This window comes from Agelaius phoeniceus, chromosome 2, assembly GCF_051311805.1.
Source record: "Agelaius phoeniceus isolate bAgePho1 chromosome 2, bAgePho1.hap1, whole genome shotgun sequence".
NCBI lineage: Eukaryota > Metazoa > Chordata > Aves > Passeriformes > Icteridae > Agelaius > Agelaius phoeniceus.
This window is the reverse complement of record NC_135266.1, coordinates 96,936,868-96,958,732: the sequence shown is the minus strand read 5'-3', so window position 1 is coordinate 96,958,732 and position 21,865 is coordinate 96,936,868. Positions and strand designations below refer to the sequence as shown.

Genomic DNA, 21,865 nt, shown 5'->3' with positions numbered 1-21,865 from the left:
CTTTTCAAGTTCCCTTTTCCACCATTAGCAGAATTGACAAGGATGCATCATATTGCATACTTCTGACAGCAATTAAAGTAAAGAAACAAGAAAATGAGAGGGGTTGCTTTAAACAAGTGGTTCTATCAGTAAAACCATTTTGGGGAGAAAAATTTAAACGAGAATCCACATGATCACATGCACAATCCACCAAATTCCAGCAAGACTGACAAGCCAAAGATGAGTAGCTGGCAAGAATTGTCATTCTGATGGATAATATTCCAATCCTAGATAACAAAACCTCTTCCTTGAGCTAAAAGTATATTTAGAAAACTTGAACATCTGGGAGGGAGATTTAGAGGGGGGAATAACTAGTGAAGAAGTGAAGTGGAAAAGGAAGTGAAGTGGAAAAGGGAGTGTTTAATAAAGCATATAGATGGTCTGACCATTGATTTTATTTCCACTTTTCAGCTCATAAATGATGCATGATCTATGGAATATGGTTAATAAGGCAGTCCCCTGTGATTTATTGAATTGAGTTTTCACATAATGAAGAATGTTAAAACATTATTCACTAATTTAAAACTTTTACTGAACAACGAAAAATGTTAACAAAATCAAATATTCCCACAAAGAAAATAAAAACCCTTTTTTTTTTCTTTACAATATTTAACAAAACCACTGTAATACAGTTTTGCCAATGAAAGAGCAACTTGGCATAAAGAAAATGCCAGAGAAATATTAAAAAAAAAAAAGAAGCACTGAAAAACTACACAAATAAAAAACCTCGAGACATTCTCAAAAAGAAAAAAGGTGTCACGTTTGAGCCTGTGTGATCCTAATTTATAAGTCATTTTACACAATGATGGTTTCATAGTGTACTGAAGCGCAGAAAGGCCCTTCAAAGTATGATTTCTTGTACACCTTGACTACTTAAAGTTGGCTAGTCACTATTCTAACTAAGGGGAATTCGGGAAGATGCATTAAATTTCTTTCCAGAAAGTTTTCAGACTTGAGCAAAGGCATCCTGAAAAAGAGACTTTTTAACTATTTCTAAAGCTACCATGCTTTAAACACCTGGAGACGAAAACAAATAAAATACAAAAACAACACCCCATCCCCACCCCATCTGTTTCTAAGACATTCTTAAAAACACACCTATTGGTATTGCCAGGAATGACACAACTGAGCTCACCAACTTGGTTTGGCTTCCACGACATTGACTAATGTGATAGCAATGTACGCAACCATCGCAGCCATGGTGCAGAACTGGGACCTCCTAACTGTGACACCACTCAAAAACAAGAGGCGTTGGATACTCGCAGGACAGAAGTTAGCATTTTCAGTAAGGTACTGAGAACAGAGTATATTTATATATACCTTAAGATAGAGAATATAACAGAGTATATATATATTAATATCAGCAGTTAATTAACTGTAGGGAAATAATGATTACCTGAGTCACAATGCACAACATCTCTTGTATAGAGACCAGTGACCAGGCCAACGCACCCTCCTCACGTCAGCAAACACCAAAAACTAGCATGCCTGACATGTACATAGTCAGCCCCCATTTACACATTTTCTGCTTCCAGCAATCCTTTTTCTTCTAAAGAATGTACTTTTTTAGAAGCAACTGCCTAAGGCTGCTAAGAATCCTTGCACTTCTACTGGTTCATGGACTTGCATTTCACATTGGTACTGCAAATATATTCCAGTTGTTTTATAGCTAGAGAGGTCATCTCAAATCAGTCTCACTGCAAACTTGCAACAAAATATGAGTTGTCACTTACTGCAAAGATGAACACTTATATGCTTGATTTTCAGGATGCAACTAAACTCACCAAAATCAAAGAGACAACTAATCACTGAGCTTCAGTATCCACCAGCTGTGCTGGTCCAAACCTTACAGACTGCTAACTCACTGAAAATTATTTTTATTTTAATACTGGCAGAGAAAAAAAGCATATAACCCAAACAGAAGTGAAAACTCCAAACACAGAGATTTTGAAGAAATGCCAACAGGAAGCATGCAAATGCCATAAGCAGTACCAAATGACTGTGTTACAATTCCATGATCCAATTGATTGAAATAGTGAGATAGCTAAACAAGTAGAAACTATCTACTTTAATTTAATTTTTGCAGAGTTAGCAACCATAGAGAAATGTTATCCTCTTTCAACTCTTCACCAAATGAAACTAAGAAGTCATGCAGGGAAACACCAGAAGTTACACACTAGAAAAGAAAGCATAGGTTAAACGCTTTTTACCCATTCAAGTGCTGGTGTTCAGGTTTTTGATTTTTTTTTTTCATGCACTAGACAAAAGATGCATCAACCAGGAGCCATTTTCAAAATCTGTGGTCCAAAGGTCAAGTCACTAAAAAATTTTCAGGTATATTTTTTGTTTCAAATAACAAAGCGTTCAGTTGTAAAGCAACAAGTTCAAACAGACTACAAATAGCACAACTCAAGCTGTTTGCCTCCAGTAATAGATGGCAAAAGATGCTGTTTAGCAAAATTTGGTATTTCATTACTGCATTAATGAACAAGCTTCACAGATAACAATCCACCATTCTGGATAAAAAAACCCCAGGGCTGAAAATTCTATCTTAATACAAGTTACCACATGGCCTTCTACATCAATATTACTTCTGCTCTCCCTCTCCACCTCCCCAAACTTCAGTTTAGTAACAAATCCACACTCTATGCTTGGACAATGGTTTCAACTACACTGTTTTAAATAAAAGGATGCTGAATATTCCACAATATTTGATTTAGAGAAATTAATCTAACAGCAACTCAGTCAGAAAATGCAGGAGGGAAGGAAATGCTTTGACTACAAAACACATTCCAGGTTTTCCCAAAGCACAGGGTGCAGTTATAAAAGAGGGGGTGACAAACAACAGCTTTTTTTTAAAGCCTTTCAAAATATGAATAAAATAACCAATATAGAAACATTTCACAATATGCAGAGCAGCAATTCCAACAAAGATTGCATTTGAACTGCTGACTATCTGACCTATGAAAGCTGATGCATTCAAGGCAGCCCTTAACCTGTTGATGACTTCAACTACACAGAGCAGCAGTAATTGCATTGAAAACCTAATGTATCATTTCCCACAGCATAAAGCAGGCTGGCAGAATTGCAGAGGAACAAGATATTTATTTTTCTCTTATATTAATAATGTAAGAAAAAACTCCTGAAAACCTTGAAAGCTGAACATCTCCATACAGTAGCAGGAAAATAATTTGCTAGAAGGTCACTGGCTTGAGATGCACACAGTAACAGCATACAAGCTTCTGAAAGAACACTTACACTGCTTTTCTAACACCAGCTCAGATGCTTGATTTTTATAGCCACAGACACATAGTTATATATATAAAACCGACATGCATTGTACTGCTTATATCCAAACTGCAGAACATTGTCATAAGCATGAGAGCTACAAAGGGTACTTACACAAAAGGGTGATTCCTGCATTCTTTACAGGAACGAGGCTAGCACGACCTCAACAGGCTCCCAGATGAGCTGGGCTGAAGCAAGCCACCAGTACTGGGAGGCACCCTCCCAGAAAGGATGCTCTGCAGAACACACGGGCGCACATTTTGCCCACTGGATTCCCACACCCACTTCAAATAAGGCTCATTAACTGGAGGGGGAAAATAACCTTGCTGAGATTCTTGTTTTCAAGAGCAAAGAATATCCACTCTTGTTAGGTCTATACTTCCAGTACCAGCCCACTTCCCTTCAGGAAGTGCATTCCCCCACAAAATTCTTTACAGCACTGCTCCTCCTCTCTAAATCCATCTTCAAGGTGCAATGATGGGAAGTTAAAAAGAGCATCAGAAAACCTGAAAAAGCCTACTCTAACTTTGAGCCCTGGTCTTGAAAAATTCTTCCATACTTCTCAACACAGGGATGAAAGTGATTTGGCTCAGCAGTCCTGCCTAAATGGTACCAATCCCTGAATCCTCAGGCTGTACAACTGCATCTTCAAAACATTTTGCACTCTTAAGTAAAACTGTCCCATTAAAAAAGCGAAACAGTCCATTAGAGCACTCTTCCTCATAAAACACTTAATCTGATGTTAATTTGAGGGACAATAAATCTGTCATGCAAAGATCTGAGGGTCTTTTAAATCAAAATAATTCCTTTTGGGTTTGGCTGTGACTCCCTTTCTTCCAGATGAGCCCAGCCAAGGACAAGAGATACAGAGTAGTGAGACACCACCCAATCTAATTTAGCAAGAATAGAAACTGGCACTTGTGTGCATGGCAGCACATGGCAATCGCTCATGTGACAGACTGTTTTGTGGCAGTGCTTTGTATTCACATGCCCAGAGTTCTCTGCAGCAGAAAAAGACACACCTGGAGTGGGCTACCCCAGCAGCTGGAACCCTCGTCAGCACCTGGCATAGCAGGAGATCATCTCTTCCAGGACCCTGAGGGAGAAGCTGCAGTCTCCCTCCATCTTGCTCAGCCATGGGACATGTAGCTAGAGCCATCTGCTCTTTGCCTGATTCCTTCTCCCCAAACTATGGCTGACGGATCAGCACCTGCCCAGCTCTGGACTGGCCACAGCCAGAGCCACCACTGCCTACTCCCTGTGGAAGGCACAAGCAGAGGTGAGACCAGGAATGCTGTGGAGAGGAAAGCACACCAAGGAACTGATGAGAAACAAGGAAAACACAAATGATCCACAAATACTGTGGCTGAGTCCCTGAACACAAGGCCTTGGAAAACCATTTCAATGTGCACAGGGACATTAGTTCTTCCACTTCATTTTTCAGATGACAGTAACTCAGCACCAGACATTCAGAAATTCTTTTTCTCTGCTACACCGCAGCAAACATTTTTAAGCTACAGTGGCAAATCAGTTCTTTGCACTTTCTTCAACAAGGCTTGAGAATATAACAACATCCTGATGGGCTGCTGTTTGTTTAGAACAAAATATGGGAATCTCATTCAAAAACAAGCATTCAATGCTAATTAAAAAAAAAAAAAAAACAGTAAATAAATCTGCTTCAAGTCACTAGGGAATCAGCTTCAGAATAAAAAGCACCTTCTAACTTCTGGCATTTTTTCCCATTTTACAGGTACATTGGTATCCACTAGGAATCCCAACAGATGGCTACCGAACTAATTTGTGTGGTAACCAGGTTCTTACTCTACAGACCCTACAAGCTTCATATCTTCAGAATTACTGACACGCTATTCAAATTCTACTTTGATGAAAGCTAAGCAACCATTCCTCCTCTAGCTGTGTTTTTCTAAATTTAAAAAAAAGTTAATGAACAGACCATACCAAATTTATGTCAAGACCTAAATATCTGCTAAGAACACTGTTTCTCAAAATTCAATCCATAAAGAGCAGCAAGCTTAGCTGCTGACTTGCTTTTATTCACACCTGCTTAATTACAAGAAAAACCAAAAAAAATGCTCTAAGTACTTTTCAAATATCAATTTCCTTGCAACCAGGATCTAGAATCACTACACAACTGTTTCAAAAATCACAAGAGCTGACCTGCACAGCCATCAGCTAGACGGTCCCCAAGGCACAAGATTATGAAATGCAGCACAAGGCACTTCTGAAAGTGTTGGAGCTAATACAAAATGCTCAATTTTTGAAGACAGCAACACACTCAAGTTCAAGTCCTTGAACAAGGAATTCTGAATTACATACACTGAATGATTTAAAATATGATAGACTGTAAAAATTTCACTTGAATCCTACAAGATAATACAGTGGGCTAGTGCGAAAAATATATTCACCACAGCAATACCTGCACTTTTTCATTTCTCAGTTTGCTGCTGTCTGGAAGGAGACAGAGTGAGGCTGATCCTCTGTTACTAAGTAATTCTTCATTTTCTTTTCTACTGTTCAGCTGCTCTAAGCCTCACATTAAACATGGTATTTAAATCTTTTTCTGAAGATAGTGTTTTCATTTCTCACATGCTTTTCTGTAGAGCACCTTTCTGGTATGAACTGATTTAAACATAGTATCACTCACTGTAGTTTAATAAAAGAGCTTAAAAGCAACTTTAATTGTGAAATTCCCCAATACCTGGTTACTTTCATTATCAATCAAGATATTCTTTTAGAAGCCTGATCACATATTTAATGCCCTAATTGAGTAATAACTTTGTGCAGACCTTCAAAAGCTACACAGCAGCTTCATTTCTATATGGGATTCCTTACCCAAATTGGAATTATGCCAGCATTTAGAGATACAGGACATGGGCTCTCCAACCTTCTCTAGAATAAGTTCAATGAAAATATTTTGGCAAGGAAACAGTCCCTCACTAGCAGAACTCTTCTTATAAGCTCTAGCAGTTTCTCATATTGAAGCATTGAATTCAACAATACCAGAGTCCCCCACCTTACAACAAGCTCTGCTTTTGTTAGCAAATAAAATGAGGCTTGTCAACAGAAAGGTTCCCCTCCTACTCAAAAGTGAAACTTCTGATCTAACTTTAAGCATTAACGCTGCAACTTGAAATCCTGGGTAGAAGCCCTTCAGCAGTTAGCCGAAGTACACAAAGATGAAGTACTAAAAGCCTGCTGTCATCGCAAGCTCCTTTTCTTGCTGCATGGTCCCACCCCCTCTAACACACCCCTGACTAATCAGCAAGCCAGTTTGATTCAATCATCTGCACGTAAATTATGACTCTTCCCTACCCCTACAGTTATTTCAGTCTTCTCCTAGAATAACAAACTCAGTCTGCTCACCAAAAGGTCACACAAGTGTCAGGTCAGCACAAGCATGATGCTCCTACAGCATGAACTAACACCTTGCTGCTGCCCGTCTCATCCAGCAGCTACCTTCAAGAGACAGGCTATTAAAACGGTCCAATTTCCTCTCAAAAGCAAATGGGTCTTCTCCAGCTCCATTATAAATTACAGGAAAATAACCCCAGCTGTGTCAAATGCTTATTAGCATTTGTTTTGTAGGTGTATAGGAACATAAATGCAATTAGCTGGAAATAAGAGGAAAAGGTCCACACAACTACCTTGCTCTATGGATACAACACTGAGCTTCTTCCATTCAATTAATTAATTTTAATTAACTAAATGTTTAATTTAGATGCATAAACAGTAAAGTGCATATAGTTCCTATTTCCTTTGTGCATTTAAATGCAGCATTTCTGAAATTCAACCATATTTCCATCTCTGAGATAGAAAGAAAAAGTTATGTGACAAAACAGTTTCTGAGGAGATCTCTTTCTGAAACGATGCAAGACCAGTGCAAGAAGCAAGTGGAATTGAAAACCACAAAACTGATCTTCCCAAACCCAGAAGTGAGTTTCAAGTTGCTGTTAAAACACTCACTCCCACCACTTTGTCCCAAGCACATGATCGAAGTGACAGTCACAGCGGCATCCTCTGATCGTCTGCCATGAAGTGACCAAATTGGGCCTTGCAATTTTCACAGTGCTAAAGCCTCCTCATTAATTCCAACCGAGGAGAAATCTCGTCGATTTCTCTAAACAAAAAAACCCCAAACTAAAACAAACCAACCAAAAAAAAAAACAAAAACAACCAACCAAATCCCCCCAACCAAAAAACAAAACAAACCCACCAAAAAAACCACAAAACCCCCACAAGACCAAACCCCCCCCCCAAAAAAAAACCCACAAAAAAACCCAAAAAATAAAACAAAAAAAAAAAAAAACCAACCCGAAACAACCAAAAAAACCCCCAAAACACCAAAACCCAACAACGCCTACTACTCTGTCACACGTTTCTCTCCTATACACATTTTGCATACTCTCGGGCGAGTGTTAATTTCTTTTCAGAGCAAGCAGAATCTCCCCTTTATCCGCCTCCTGGCTCACACCGAACACTCCACAGCCTGCAGAGGGGGTCACCCGCGGGCCGGGCGTGCCGAACCCCACACAACCCCTGCCCTGCCCCAGTGCCCCGAGCTGCCTCCACAGCCCCAGCTCCCCTCCGAGCCGCCGTCGCGCCCCGCCCGGGTGAAGCCCTCCTTCCGTCAGCTCCCCGTGGGAGTGCGGGAGCGGGCAGGAAAAAAAAATATTTCTTGTTTAGTTTTTGGTTTTGGTTTGGTTTTTTTTGTTTTGTTTTTGGTTTTTTTTTTTTCCGAAACGGGGCTCTTCTCTTGCCCTTTGTGGGCCAGGCCGGGGACAGGTTCGGCGCTAAGGGCCATATGCCGAGGGGCGCCCCCTCCCAGCAGCAGAGCCCCGGAGAATTGGTTTTCCCTCCCCCGGCCGCCAGGGCTAAGGGGGTCGCCCGCCGCCGCTCTCGCACCCACCTTTCTGTGCCGCGGTGCCCCGCAGCAGCAGCAGGAGAAGGAGGAGGCTGGGGCGGAGCAGCGAGGCCGCCCGCCGGGTCCCCGCGGGGAGCGGCCGCCCCGGGCTCACCATGCCCCGCGGCGTGGCCGGCGCTCCCGGCGGTCCCAGGGCATCGCGGGCTGCGGGGCGGCCGCGCTGGACCGCGTCTGAGCGCCGCGCTCCCGCCAGGCCGCCCGTCCCTTCGACCGCCCAACCGCTTCCGGGGGCGCGCAGGACCGCCCCGCTTCCTGCCGCCCCCTCCGCTCCGCACGGCCAGCCCCAGGCGCCGCGGAGCCCCAGGTGGCGGCGGCTCCGGCGCGGCCCCGCCGAGCGTGGGGCCCCCTTTTCTCCCGCCCTGAGCCGCGCCCTCCCGGGCCGCCTGCGCGAGGCTTACGGCCCCAGACCGAGTCCCAGGGACCCAGCGCCTGAATTCCCGCTCTGTTCCACATCCGACCTCCTCTGCGAGCTGGCTACGAATATTTCACTTTTTTGAGCTTTTGTCCCCTCTATAAGTGGAGATTTAAGACAAAATTTCTGGGGAAAATTCAAACAAAAGCCGTTGGAAACACGAGTATTGCTGTTGTTAATAGAAAGGATAATCTGGTGTCATAGTGCTCCACACGCTAACGTGAATTCAGCTCTAGATGTGGGAGGGCTTGGCTATGAGGTCCCAAGCCATTGTAGCTTTAGCCCTTGTCCCCCAGCTTTTGAGCACGCACCATGTGTGATTAGAGAGCTTTCCAGCTGTTGCACTGTAGGACTTTAGGACGAAATTGTTCTCCACTTCTCCCAAACAGCTCTACGCCACAGTTACTGGATCCTGACAAGGAGTGTCCAGTGCTGGCCCCACCAAAATGGCAGGAAAACCATCTCAGGAGCCTGTTTTACCCAATCCACAGAGTTGCTTGAAGAAGTATTTAGATTATGTTTAGAATTGTTTTAACATTACTATTCCTTATTAAGATGCTGAAAACTTAACTATGTCCACATCAATGCCTATAGCTTATTTAAGGCTTCGTATAAGGGCTACTATAGCCTATTGACAAAGAAACATGGAGGGCATTACCTTTCCTTCCTTGAGCATATCATCCATAACACTTGTGCCAAATCTTAGAAGATTCCAGAACAGATTTGGATGCTCAGACTAAAGACAGCAGAATTTTGTTACACGTTTTTTTGTTTGGCCCATAGTTGTGCCACAGCTACTAGAAGGTGGCTTCTCATATAATTAGGAAATGATAAACATGAGCATTTTAGAACATTTCATATTTTTCCCTTTTTGAAACCTTTTAATGACATGGGACGAGACCCCAATGAAAGCAAAGTCAAGGAAGTGTATTATAGATGAATCTTTTTAGTCATCTTGTAAGATGTAATAGCCACCAAGACATCCTGCAACACATAATGGAAGGTGAATCAAAAATAATTTATATATGTTCCTTTGTCTTCCATTCACCAGACACAGAAGTTCATGCCATAGGTCACGTGAAGCAGTTATATCACTACAATAACATCCTTTCTGTACTACAGGGACCACATTCCTAAGACCACCAGTCATTGGTAGTATTTACTGTGTACTGGAAAAATCACTCCTTGAATAATTTAATGCATGGCTTAATGGTGCCATGCATTAAGAGGAGCATCTGAACATGTTACATGTAATTCAGTAGCAGTTTCTGGTGGACCTGACAGAGGTTTCCTCCTGTGTTATGTTCTGTTGTCAAGTTATTTTGTGAACTTGATTTAACTATTCTAAATTTAGGGCAAATTTGCCTAATAATTCTTAGAAGTTTATCCCAAAGCTACTTTCCCTGACTACAAATGGTTTTTGTGGACCCTAGCTTACATATTTTGCAAAGGGAGCACCACCATCCTGACCATCCTGACAGAAGCAATAATAAACTATTAAAGGTTATACATCTCAAAAGACTCAAAGATTTATAGAATCTACAGAGCGCAAGGATTACCAATGCAACGGTTTGAAAGACTTGTCTTAATACATGGTTTTCGTGTGTAATATATGTTAGAAATAATTCATGCTATAAAAGAATGTATTTTATAAAGATTGTGAAATCCAAATGAGTCTCTGACCACAAGCAGCCTGGGAGGCAGATGTCTATTCAAACTCCGAAATTCCTGAAGGCGGCCAGATAATGATTGGCATTTAGCTTATAATTAGATGCACCCAGCACGATGATCACCATTAGCCCGAGTCATCGGAAGACACCTAAGAGCGATCATCGCCCTGTTGATAATATCGATCAAGATAGCCGAAGTTGCCAGAAAGATACATGTGAATACACAACTTCCTGGGATTCGATCAAGGCTGGCTATCAACCAGGAAACGGCGATTGTCCAACTCTGCACAGTGAAAGAACCAACTATGAATATGCAGAGTTACAAAAGAAACTTGGACTCCTTTGCCTCGGGCATAATAAACTGTATAAAACATCTCCGCTAGAAGCAGCTCTTGTGAACGAGGCAGGGGTCCGATGCGATAGAGGTCAGATCCAGGTACACCCAGTGCCGATCCCAGGCTCAACGCTGTCTCTTTGGCTGTGGTGGTTTTGAGGACCATATTTTGGTCGCGGAAAAAGATAAATAAATCTTTTTGCATGTTTGATAATTTGGCTTTCGATTGATCATTTATAACAATTCTGGTGACCCCCGACGTGATTTGAATTTGGGGTTTGGGGATCCCTCTCCAGTCAGGAGGTGCCCCACTGATTTCACTGATTTCAAAACTCCCACTGAGTTTTTGTGAACTCCCAAAGCCTGACGGGATTGGGAGTTCACAAAACCAAACACCAAACCGAAGCCAGAACCAGAGCCAAAGAGGGATAAAACGGGCCCCAGAGCTCTTGGAAACTTGGAACGATCCAAAGAGGGATCTCCGAGGCTGTGGTCCTTTTTTTTTTTTCTCAGAAAATCGACGTGCATGAAGAATCCATGTGTGAAAGGACCCGTGAGTACCATGTCGTTGAGTGGGATGTGATTGAGCATGTGTGAGACCTGATTCTATCACAAAAGTAGTGTGGATCCCACCATCACAGTTCCACTCTTCCGCAAGGGAAGTGGTCGGTCAAGGGGGAAGCGAGTGCTTTTCCTTGTCAGACGTGGGACCTGGGACTCATAGGGTGTTTAGGGGGTTGATCATTGTTGGGTCAGGAGGTGAAAGAACGTTCCCGAAATATTTCAGGAGCCGGTCCATCTTCTGATTCGGAGAATCAGGTAAGAGAGCTCGATAACAGTCAAAAGACCTGCGGAACAGTTCTCTGCATGGCTGAGTAGACTGGTAGTGTTTCACAGACTTAGGAAATCAACATCGGACAAAGACTTGGGACTTGCATCGAGAATCCCAGCCGAAGGACTCAAGGTGAGAAAATTAGCGAATGGGGTTTTTGGGAAAATGGGATTGAAAAAGAGTAAGTGCCAGAAAAAGCCCCAGGAGAAACCTCCCCAAGATCCCGAGTAAGGTTCTGCCTGAAATCCTGAGGGGAAGCCCGTTGGGATGGATGTTAGAACACTGGGACGACAGCCCCAGGAAGGTGGGAAAGTCCAAGGAAAAGATGATACAGTTTTGTATGCAAAAGTGGGGGGGAAAAGAGATTGTGAAATATGTGGTTTGGCCGGTGTTCGGCACTTTCGAGATATGGGCGTGCGAATCCCTGTACGACCACGTAGTTGATCACCGCCCGCAGGATTTTGAGGAAATTGAGTATGCTGAGATGTGGAAATACGCTTGTTCGGGATTATACCCGATCAGAGCTCTCAGACGCTCGGCAAACCAGGGCAAGGAGTGGGAACCGCTGGAAAACCTTCCACCTCCCTACCTTGTCCCTCCGCCCCAGCCCGCACCAGCACAGTAACTCAGGTGCCTGCGTTGCCTCCCAAGGCATCGATCCCGCAGGGACAGGCTTTGGCGCCACCACTCCCACTGGAGCTGGCCGCGGCACCTTCTCTCCCACGAGAGCAGGCAATGGCGCTTTCACTCCCATGTGAGCAGCCCCAGCCACCGACCCTTCCCAAGACTGAGGAGAAAGAGGTATTTCTCCCAAAGAAAGCAAACTCTCCTCCGGCCCGTCGAACGAGGCGGAGGATGAGGAGGGCAACCACTGGAGTTAGTGATGATGAGGAGGAAAAGCCTTGTCTCTTCCCTTTACGGGAAGTACCAACAGCTCCAGGAGTTATCGGCTTTGTACATGTGCCGATCAACACTGGGGACATGAGGGCTTTCAAGAAAGAGATGGGGAAGCTGATGGACGATCCTTTGGGTGTGGCAGAAAGGCTAGATGAATTTCTAGGAACCAGCACCTACATGTAAGAGGATCTCAATGCAATCCTGAGGTTGCTGTTCAACGAGGAGAGGGAAATGATCAGACAAGCTCCGATCAAGGATTGGGAGCACAGGAATCCCCAGGGGGAGCGAGGAGATCAGAGGTGGCCGGACCAAAAGCCGTCTTGGAACACCCAGACGGAGGAAGGGAGGCAGAAAATGATAAATTTGAGAAATATGATAATACAAGGTATCAGGGAGGTGGTGCCAAAGGGACAAAAGATGAGTAAAGTACTCAGGGAATGTCAGGGAAAGAACGAAACCCCCACAGAACGGTTGGAAAGGCTCCGAAAGAGCCTGAGAATGTGTTCCCGGACGGACCCCGATTCTCCGATTGGTGCGGTCTTGCTGAAGACCCAATTCATGATGAAATCATGGGAAGACATAAGGAAGAAATTGGAAATGATAGATGGATGGCAGGACAGGGAACTGCAGGAACTGCTCTGAGAAGCCCAGAAGATCTACAAGAGAAGATACGAAGAAAAGCAAAAGATTCAAGTGAAAGTGCTAGTGGCTGCAGTGAGGGAAGCACAGAAACAAGAACAGGTCAGAGACTCGGCAAAAACAGCTCCAGCGAAGAAACAAAATCCTTCCCAAGGAAAGGGTTCGAACTACCAGAAGAAGGACTTCGAGTGCTACTACTGCAAGCAAAAGGGGCACATTTGGAGGAATTATCCCAACAAGGTCAAGGATCAAACTATGTTTCAGGAAGATTAGGGGTGTCAGGGGATTTTCAGTTTGGGGTCTGGAACACTGAGGGAGCCCTTGATAAAATTGAGAGTGGGACCCCACAGGCAGGAAATTTGGTTTTTAGTAGATTCTGGAGCTGAGTGGACCACGGTGCAACAGTTACCACGAGGGTGCTTTCTGAGCAATGATGCAATGATGGTAATTGGAGCAAAAGGGGAACCTTTTAAGGTTCCGATCATAAAGAATGTTGAAATAGAGACAGAAACTAAAAAGTGTATAGGAAATATGTTAATAAAAGATGCAGACTTTAATTTCCTGGGGCAGGATTTGATGGTGACATTGGAAATCGCATTAGCAGTGCAAAATTCCCAGCTCAAGGTGAGATTGTATAAACTCACTACCCAGGATGAGGAGAAAATTAATCCAAAGGTTTGGTATGTCCAGGGGGACATAGAGCCAATCCACATTGAAATTGAAAGGCCAGAAGACCCCATTCGGGTCAAACAGTACCCCATCCCCATGGAAGGGAGGAGGGGAATGAAACCGGTGATTGATGAATTGATAACAAAAGGAACATTGGAGCCGTGCATGTCCCGGCACAACACCCCGATTTTGGCAGGGCGAAAGATGGATGGTAGCTACAGGCTAGTGCAGGATTTAAGGGCCATGAATCAAAGGACTAATAACTGTTCCCCATGGTCTCGAATCCTTACACCCTGCTGAATAGCATCACTCCCGAGGACACGTGGTACAGCGTGATCGATTTGAAAGATGCTCTCTGGACCTGTCCTTTAGCGAAGGACAGCAGAGATTACTTTGTGCTCCAGTGGGAAGACCCAGAAACAAACAGAAAGCAGCAGCTCAGATGGACATCTGTGACGGTGTTCACAGGGGTTTTCAGGTGAAGGAAGAGACGAGAATGTTGGCTCCATGTTCAGAAGGCTTGATTGATTATTTTATGATATATATTACATTAAAACTGTACTATAAAGAATAGAAGGAAAAGTTTCATCTCAGAAGGCTAGCTAAGCTAAGAATAGAAAGGAATGAACAATAAAGGTTTGTGTCTCGGACAGAGAGTCCAAGCTACCTGGGCTGTGATTGGCCATTAATTATAAACATCCAAGATGGGCCAATCACAGTTGCACCTGTTGCATTCCACAGCAGCAGATAACCATTGTTTACATTTTGTTCCTGAAGCCTCTCAGCTTCTCAGGAAGAAAAATCCTAAGAAAGGATTTTTAATGAAAAGATGTCTGCAACAGACATCATTGCCTCACGGCTTTGTTGATTCTCCAAACCTTTTTGGGCAAGCACTTGAGCAAGTGCTGAGTCATTTTGTACCAACGGATGGAACAAAATTGCTACAATATGTATCTGATTTGTTGGTTGCAGGTCCGAGGGAGGAGGATGTGAGGATGAGTACCTTTGAACTTTTTAGGGGAAAAAGGATTGAAGGTGTCTAAGTCAAAGCTGCAGTTCACAGAGCCTGAGGTCAGATATTTGGGACATTGGTTAACCAAAGGGAAAAAGAAGTTGGATCCTGAAAGGGTAGCAGGGATTATTGCCCTACCACCCCCATGGACAAAAAGAGAAGTAAGGCAATTCCTGGGGTTGTTGGGATATTGCCAGCAGTGGATCGAAGGATACAGTGAGAAGGTGAAGTTTTTGTATTAAAAACTCACCACGGACAGAATCAAATGGACAGAAAAGGGTGAGGAAGAATTCAGGGGAGTCAAGGAAGCACTCACAGCAGCACCAGTGCTGAGCCTCCCCAATGTGAGACGGCCATTCCAGTTGTTTGTGGATGTGAGCAATCACACAGCACGTGGTGTGCTGATGCAGGACTGGGCAGGGGTCAGGAAACCGGTTGGTTACTTGTCTAGGCTTTTGGACCCTGTAAGCAGGGGCTGGCCCAACGTGCTTGCAAGCGATTGTAGCTGTAGCATTGTTGGTGGAGGAAGCCAAGAAAGTAACTTTCAGAGCACCTTTGGTAGAATTTGCACTGCACAATGTGCGGTTTATACTACAACAGAAGGCAGATAAATGGCTTACAGATGCTAGATTGCTGAAATATGAAGCCATCTTGATTCATTCACAGGATTTGGAATTGTGGACAACAACAGCGCAAAACCTGGCTCAGTTTTTGTTTGGGGAAGCTTCAGAAAAACTCGTCCACGATTGTGTGGAAGCGGTGGAATTGCAGACAAAGATAAGAGCAGATTTGGAAGAAGAGGATTTAGCCGAAGTGGAAAAATGGTTTGTAGATGGCTCAAGCAGAGTGATTGAAGGAAAAAGGAAATCAGGATATGCAGTTGTGGACGGGTGAACAGAGAAAGTGATAGAAGCAAGCCCCCTGAACGCAGGTTGGTCAGCACAGGCTTGCGAATTGTACTCAGTTCTGAGAGCCTTGAAAGGACTGAAGGGAAAGAAGGGAACAATTTTTACAGACTCTAGGTATGCCTTTGGGAAAATTTGGGAGGAAAGGGGGCTGATCAACACATGAAGACGGGGACTGATGCACGGGGAATTGATCCGGCAAATTCTGTAAGCGATAAGGGAGCTGGAGGAAATTTCAGTTGTCCATGTGAAGGGACATCAGGCAGGGATGCAGTTCCGGACCCAGGGAAACAGCTTGGTGGATCAGGAGGCCAAAACCGCAGCACTGATGACGGTAAGTACCCCGGAGATCAAAGGGATTGAGGTCCCAGACGACCCCCCTCAACACTCCCCAAAGGAGATTGAACGTTATGAGAAGATTGGGGGAAAATTGGAGGAAGGTAAGTGGAAACTACAGGATGGGAGAGAACTAGTCTCTAAAGGTTTTCCCAGGAGAATTTTGAGGAGACTGCACTGGTGAATACATTGGGGGGCTTAGGCCCTGGCTGAACAGTTTTTGAAATTTTTCGGGTGCAGAGGAATTTATGAATTGGCCAAACAAGAGGGACAGGGATGCCTGATCTGCCAGAAAATTAACAGAACTAAGGCGAGACAGGCAATCCTGGAGAGTCACCCCGTTGCATACCGACCTTTTGAAAGAATTCAAGTCGATTTTACTGAATTGCCCAAGGTGGGAAGGTTCAAATTTGTGCTTGTAATATTGTACAAATTGACCCATTGAGCGGAAGCTTTCCACAGTCCAAGACTCAGACAGTGTACAGGAAATTGCTGGAAGAAGTTGTGCCCTGATATGGGGTGGTGAATTACATAGACTCAGATCAAGGGACTCATTTGACTTTGAAGATTATTAAGCAGATGGCAGCAGCACTGGGCATTCGAAGGGAATACCACACTCTGTGGCATCCCCAGAGTTCGGGACAAGTTGAAAGGATGAATCAGACTTTGAAGGTGCAGTTGTCTAAATTAATTTTAGAAACTCGGATGTCCTGGCTGAAATGCCTCCCTCTTGCCTTGCTTAATATCAGGACAATGTCTCATTCAGAGACGGGGCTCTCACCCTTCAGAATGCTATATGGAATGCCATGTAAGCACGGGATGCTGGTGGGACACCCCAGACTGAAGGACAGCCAAATTCAACTGTATTTAGTAACGATAAAAAGAAACTTGCAGGAATTGAGCAAACAGGCAATAGTGTCTCAGAGCGCCCCTCTGGGATTTGCTATCCACAAAATTCAACCAGGTGACAGAGTACTTGTGAAAGTATGGAAAGACGTACCCCTCTCCCCTCACTAGGAAGGCCCCTTTCATATCCTTCTGGTAACAGACACAGCCATACGGACAGTGGAAAAAGGTTGAACACACGTGTCCAGAGTGAAGAAGGTCGAGCATCAGGAGGAGGCTCCCAAGTGGAGGATCACCTCTTCTCCAGGCGACCTGAAGATCAAGCTCCAGTGTCCTCATAAATGACCGACGGATAGGTTGTATACTGTCAGATTGTGTATGCTATCCTTTTGTACACTTCAACTGTGAATATTGTCAAGGGGTTTTTGTTAGATATTGTAGAAGGGGGCAGAGGCCAAAGGGCTTGTGCACCCAGTGTCTGGAAGAGGAGCTTGAGCTGGCTGACTGCATTCTAGCCCTAGCCACAAATTTAGGAATTATTGAATTAGATTCACAAGAGTGGTTCCACATTTTCCAGAACAGGTTGCGTGGAAAACTCAAATCTAAGGCAGAAATTTTGGATGTAGAGTGTCGGAAGTCAATCAAAGTACGGTGCAGTTCAGATGCTGTCAAGATCTCGAGGTGGGGCGCCTTTAAGAGGAGGTATGTGGCAAGGTCTGAGAATGTATTCCCTGAAGAATACTCCTGCTGCTACGAAGATGGTCTTCCTCACTGCTGGTGGCACCCCAGGGGGCAGAGGCAAAGGCAGAGAAGTGGGAATCCTGATTGGCCTGAGGCTAGCCATGTGCAGGACACAGAGTGTGCACATTGAGACCTCGATCCATGACGGAAATCCATGACGGAAATCAGAGCTCCATGGATGAGTGTAGTAAGTACACTCAAATGGTCCCAGTTGAGCAAGGGCCAAGGGGACCTCAGCATACCAAACCCCAGAGGAGTGCATCAGGGAGTCTGGCAGGTACTGTTTGATAAATGGCATTTGGGTGAAATTGTGCAGAGATCTTGTGTTCAGATCTGAAGGCTGGGACACAGAACGGGCAGTCAGACAAGCTCCAACACTGAGTGATGAAAAGGAATGTAGAACCAATGTCGATCCCTGTTTGCAGTCAATGTAACCGAACAATGTGGGTTGGGGGAAAAACAGAATCAATTTTTGTAGTGTATCACCAAGTGAATCCATTGTGTTATGACAATTTGAAGCTGGGAATGTGCATGATGAACAGGAAAATGTACTGGGTGGGAAGAAATATAAAATTTGATAGCAAGTTCACCCTGAACAGAGAGCCGATCATATTGGACTTAGCACAGGCAAATGATGATAGAGTGTGCCTGCAATATCATAGGGCTGTCTGTTTTGCAAGGAACAAAGATGGAATAGATCCTGAGGGAAAAGTGAGAGAGATTACTCAGGAGCTGAAAAGGAGGGAGTCAGAACTAAGAAAGAAAAGGGTGGAACAGGAAAGATTGAAAACTTTGGGTGAGCAGTATGATCAGCTCGAGAAACAATATACTGATGGGGAACTACCTTGCCCAGGCCGAAACTTATTCATTGATTTAATGCAGGAAATTGCCATGGAATTGGGATTGTCAAACTGTTGGATTTGTGGGGGGCTGAAATTGGCAGAGAAGTGGCCTTGGAAGGGTGAAGGTTTGGCTCCAGAACAGCTTTTGAAATGGGACAATCCAAGGGTCTCAAAATTGGCACAGAGACTTGAGGCATGGGTGTTGGAGCAGCAACTATCTGCATCAGTTGAGAGGGGAAAGAATATACTGAAATGGTGGGACACACACCACGTATAACTACTTTGTCCGTGAATTCGGACAGCAAGAGCAAGTCTGGCAACCAGAACCTCCTACGGGGTACTGGAGTCCGAAAAACAAAATAAATTCTGATGGGAATGGTCAGATAAGACTTTGCTGGGTCAAGAGTTCCAGAGCTAATCCTTACCAATCCTTGGCAGGACTGACAGAATATTGGGGAAACCCAGGGAAAATTAATATCAGATGGAAAGCCCCAGATGGAATTTATTGGATTTGTGGAAAGAAAGCACACAGTGAGTTACCTCCAAGGTGGAAAGGATCATGCACTTTGGGCATTATCCGGACAGTATTTTTCACTCTTCCTTGAACAAAAAGCAGCTTACTAGGGACTCCTCTATATGAGACCCTGAGGAGGGAGAGAAGAAGCTTGAAGAAAATTATACCTGTCATAAGTGGCAGGCAAACTTGCGGGGGGAGGAGGAGTGGTTGGCAGCAAGGATAATTGATTATTATGGGCTGGCCACATGGGCTCAAGATGGAAGCTATGATTATAGGACTCCAATCTATCTACTGAACTGGTTGATCAGGCTGCAGGCAGTGGTGGAAATCGTGTCAAATCACACCTCAGAGGCCCTGGACTTGTTGAGTCAGCAGCACACTCAGGTATGGGCTTTTGTGTACCAGAACCGAATAGCTTTAGAATATTTGCTGGCCGAAGAAAGGGGAGTGTGTGGAAAATTCAATGAATTGGAATGTTGTATCAAAATTGGTGATTATGGGGAAACCATAAGGGGATTGGCAGCCGAAATAAAGAACGTGGCCCATGTCCCAGTTCAGAAATGGAATTTGATCTTGCAGTCATCTTGGTGGGACAGATTATTTGATGGGGCCTGGTGGAACAAGATAATGTTTTTTGTGTTATGTTCAGTAGCAGGAGTTCTATTCCTCCCGTGTCTAATACCTTGTTTTATTAGACAGATACGCTCTGTGGTACAGGGTATGCAGATAGCTGTAGTGCCCGTGGACCTGGAGTTGGCTTCCAGAAACAACGTGTCAAAGATCATGAGCCTGGGGGAAGGGAAGTGTGCAAGCAATGCTGCCAAGGTCTTGGCAAAATTTGAGGAACAGGTCAAAACAAATGGGAACAATTATAATGGTTATCAGGGAATCCTGCAAGGAGAGCATGGCATGAGAATTTAATAAAGTTTTCTTTTTGTAGGAGACCCTTAAAGGTGGAGGGTAGATGTAGGAAGTAAATAGATAATAGTAATTTGGGATGTAGAGGGAGCATGAATTAATGTGTTGATATTAGAGGGGAGGGATTGTAATATAGGTTAGAAATAATTCATGCTATAAAAGAATGTATTTTATAAAGATTGTGAAATCCAAATGAGTCTCTGACCACAAGCAGCCTGGGAGGCGGATGTCTATTCAAACTCCGAAATTCCTGAAGGCGGCCAGATAATGATTGGCATTTAGCTTATAATTAGATGCACCCAGCACGATGATCACCATTAGCCCGAGTCATCGGAAGACACCTAAGAGCGATCATCGCCCTGTTGATAACATTGATCAAGATAGCCGAAGTTGCCAGAAAGATACATGTGAATACGTGACTTCCCGGGATTCGATCAACGCTGGCTATCAACCAGGAAACGATGATTGTCCAGCTCTGCAAGAAAAGCAGAGCTGGACAATCAGCAATTGTCCAAGCTCTGAAAGAAGCAACTATGAATATGCAGAGTTACAAAAGAAACTTGGACTCCTTTGCCTCGGGCATAATAAACTATATAAAACATCTCCGCTAGAAGCAGCTCTCGTGAACGAGGCGGGGGTCCAATGCGATAGAGGTCAGATCCATGTGCACCCAGCGCCAATCCCAGGCTCAACGCTGTCTCTTTGGCTGTGGTGGTTTTGAGGACTGTATTCTGGTTGCGGAAAAAGATAAATCTTTTCGCATTTTTGATAATTTGGCTTTTGATTGATCATTTATAACACATGTAATAGAGCAATCTGAAGAATTAGATAAATCCAGATGGTAACTACAGCTTTCAGAATCTTCCTTCTGAGAAGATTCCAGCACAAAATGAATTTAGGTACACCAGCTGCAGAGTACTGTATATTTTGATCTGTGAGAGTTCCCAGGCAGCTCCTCTGGGGCAAAAAATTGTGTAAGAAAGACTTGATTTTGTTGGTGACTTAGAACTGTCACTGCATCAAATCAAAATGGATACAAAATTAAAATGTTGTGGGAAGCAAACACAAATATAATAACATATGATACCAATTTCATAAGGCAGATTGCCAATACCTCTTACGAAATCATCACAAATACTGTTTTTTAATATGGTAAGACAAAAGACCAAACCAACTCCTTAGTGCTGATAGAAGAATGTTTAGCCAACTAAGCATTTCTGTAGTTTCCTTCCCATTGTGAGTAACTTCTAGAGATAACTGAAACTATCATCTCCATCTGGTTCTCTCATTTCCCTCGAAAAACTTCTGAGTGCTGGGCTTCTTTCCCACCATAGCTCTCTAGAATTTACATTCTTTTGTTGCATTTCGAAAGCTGAATTCAGCTCAAGGGCAGGGCTGCTATTCAGAGAGAGCTCCACCAGAGCAATTCCAAGGTCTTGCATCTGGGAAGGAATAGCCCCATGCAGGCTGGGAGCTGTTTGGAAGCAGAAAAGGACCTCTGTGTCCTAGATGACAGTTTGAATGTGTGTCAGCACTGTGCCCTTGCAGCCAAGGTGGCCAACACCATCTTGAGCTGTATTAACAAGAGGGCCAGGGGAATGATCTTTCATAACACCTTATCTCAGTACTGTCACTGGTTTGAGGCTCCCTCCAGTACAAGAGCAATATTGACACATGGAACAGAGTCAATCAAAAGGCCTCCAGTCAGGTGCTGGAGAACATGATGCATGTGAATAGAGCTGCATATTTTCAGCTTGGAGAAAAGGAGACCTTCTTGCTTCTTACAACAACATGACGGCAGGACAGGACTGGAAAATGGAACCAGTCTCTTCTCATAGGTGCACCACGATGGCACAAGAGCCAACAGACACAAATTGCAGCACAGTAAATTACATATTCTAGGTAAAAAGGAAAAAACATACCATGAGTATGGTCAAACACTGGACTGGGTTGCTCAAATATGTTGTAGAACCTCCATATTTAAAGATGTTCAGGACTCCCTTAGCCCTGATCAACTTGATCTGAT

General features: G+C 43.9%; 1 protein-coding gene across 9 annotated transcripts in view; it reads right to left on the bottom strand.

Annotated features, from left to right (window-relative positions):
- The window catches only part of DCBLD2 (discoidin, CUB and LCCL domain containing 2), a 419,219-nt gene that overhangs the window by 100,742 nt on the left and 296,612 nt on the right, over positions 1–21,865 (bottom strand). For 3 of the 9 annotated variants that reach the window (XR_013181028.1, XR_013181027.1, XR_013181026.1), the window contains exon 1: positions 8,255–8,529. The exons of 2 other annotated variants lie outside the window; for them this stretch is intronic. Coding sequence is in view for 4 of the 7 variants with exons in the window: in XM_077174334.1 (XP_077030449.1) it covers positions 8,255–8,366 (112 nt within the window). In the remaining 3 variants the exon portion in view is untranslated. Of the gene's footprint in view, positions 1–8,254; positions 8,539–21,865 lie in introns of those variants that run through there. 4 more of the 9 variants (XM_077174335.1, XM_077174336.1, XM_077174334.1 and 1 more) reach the window with 3 other exon arrangements.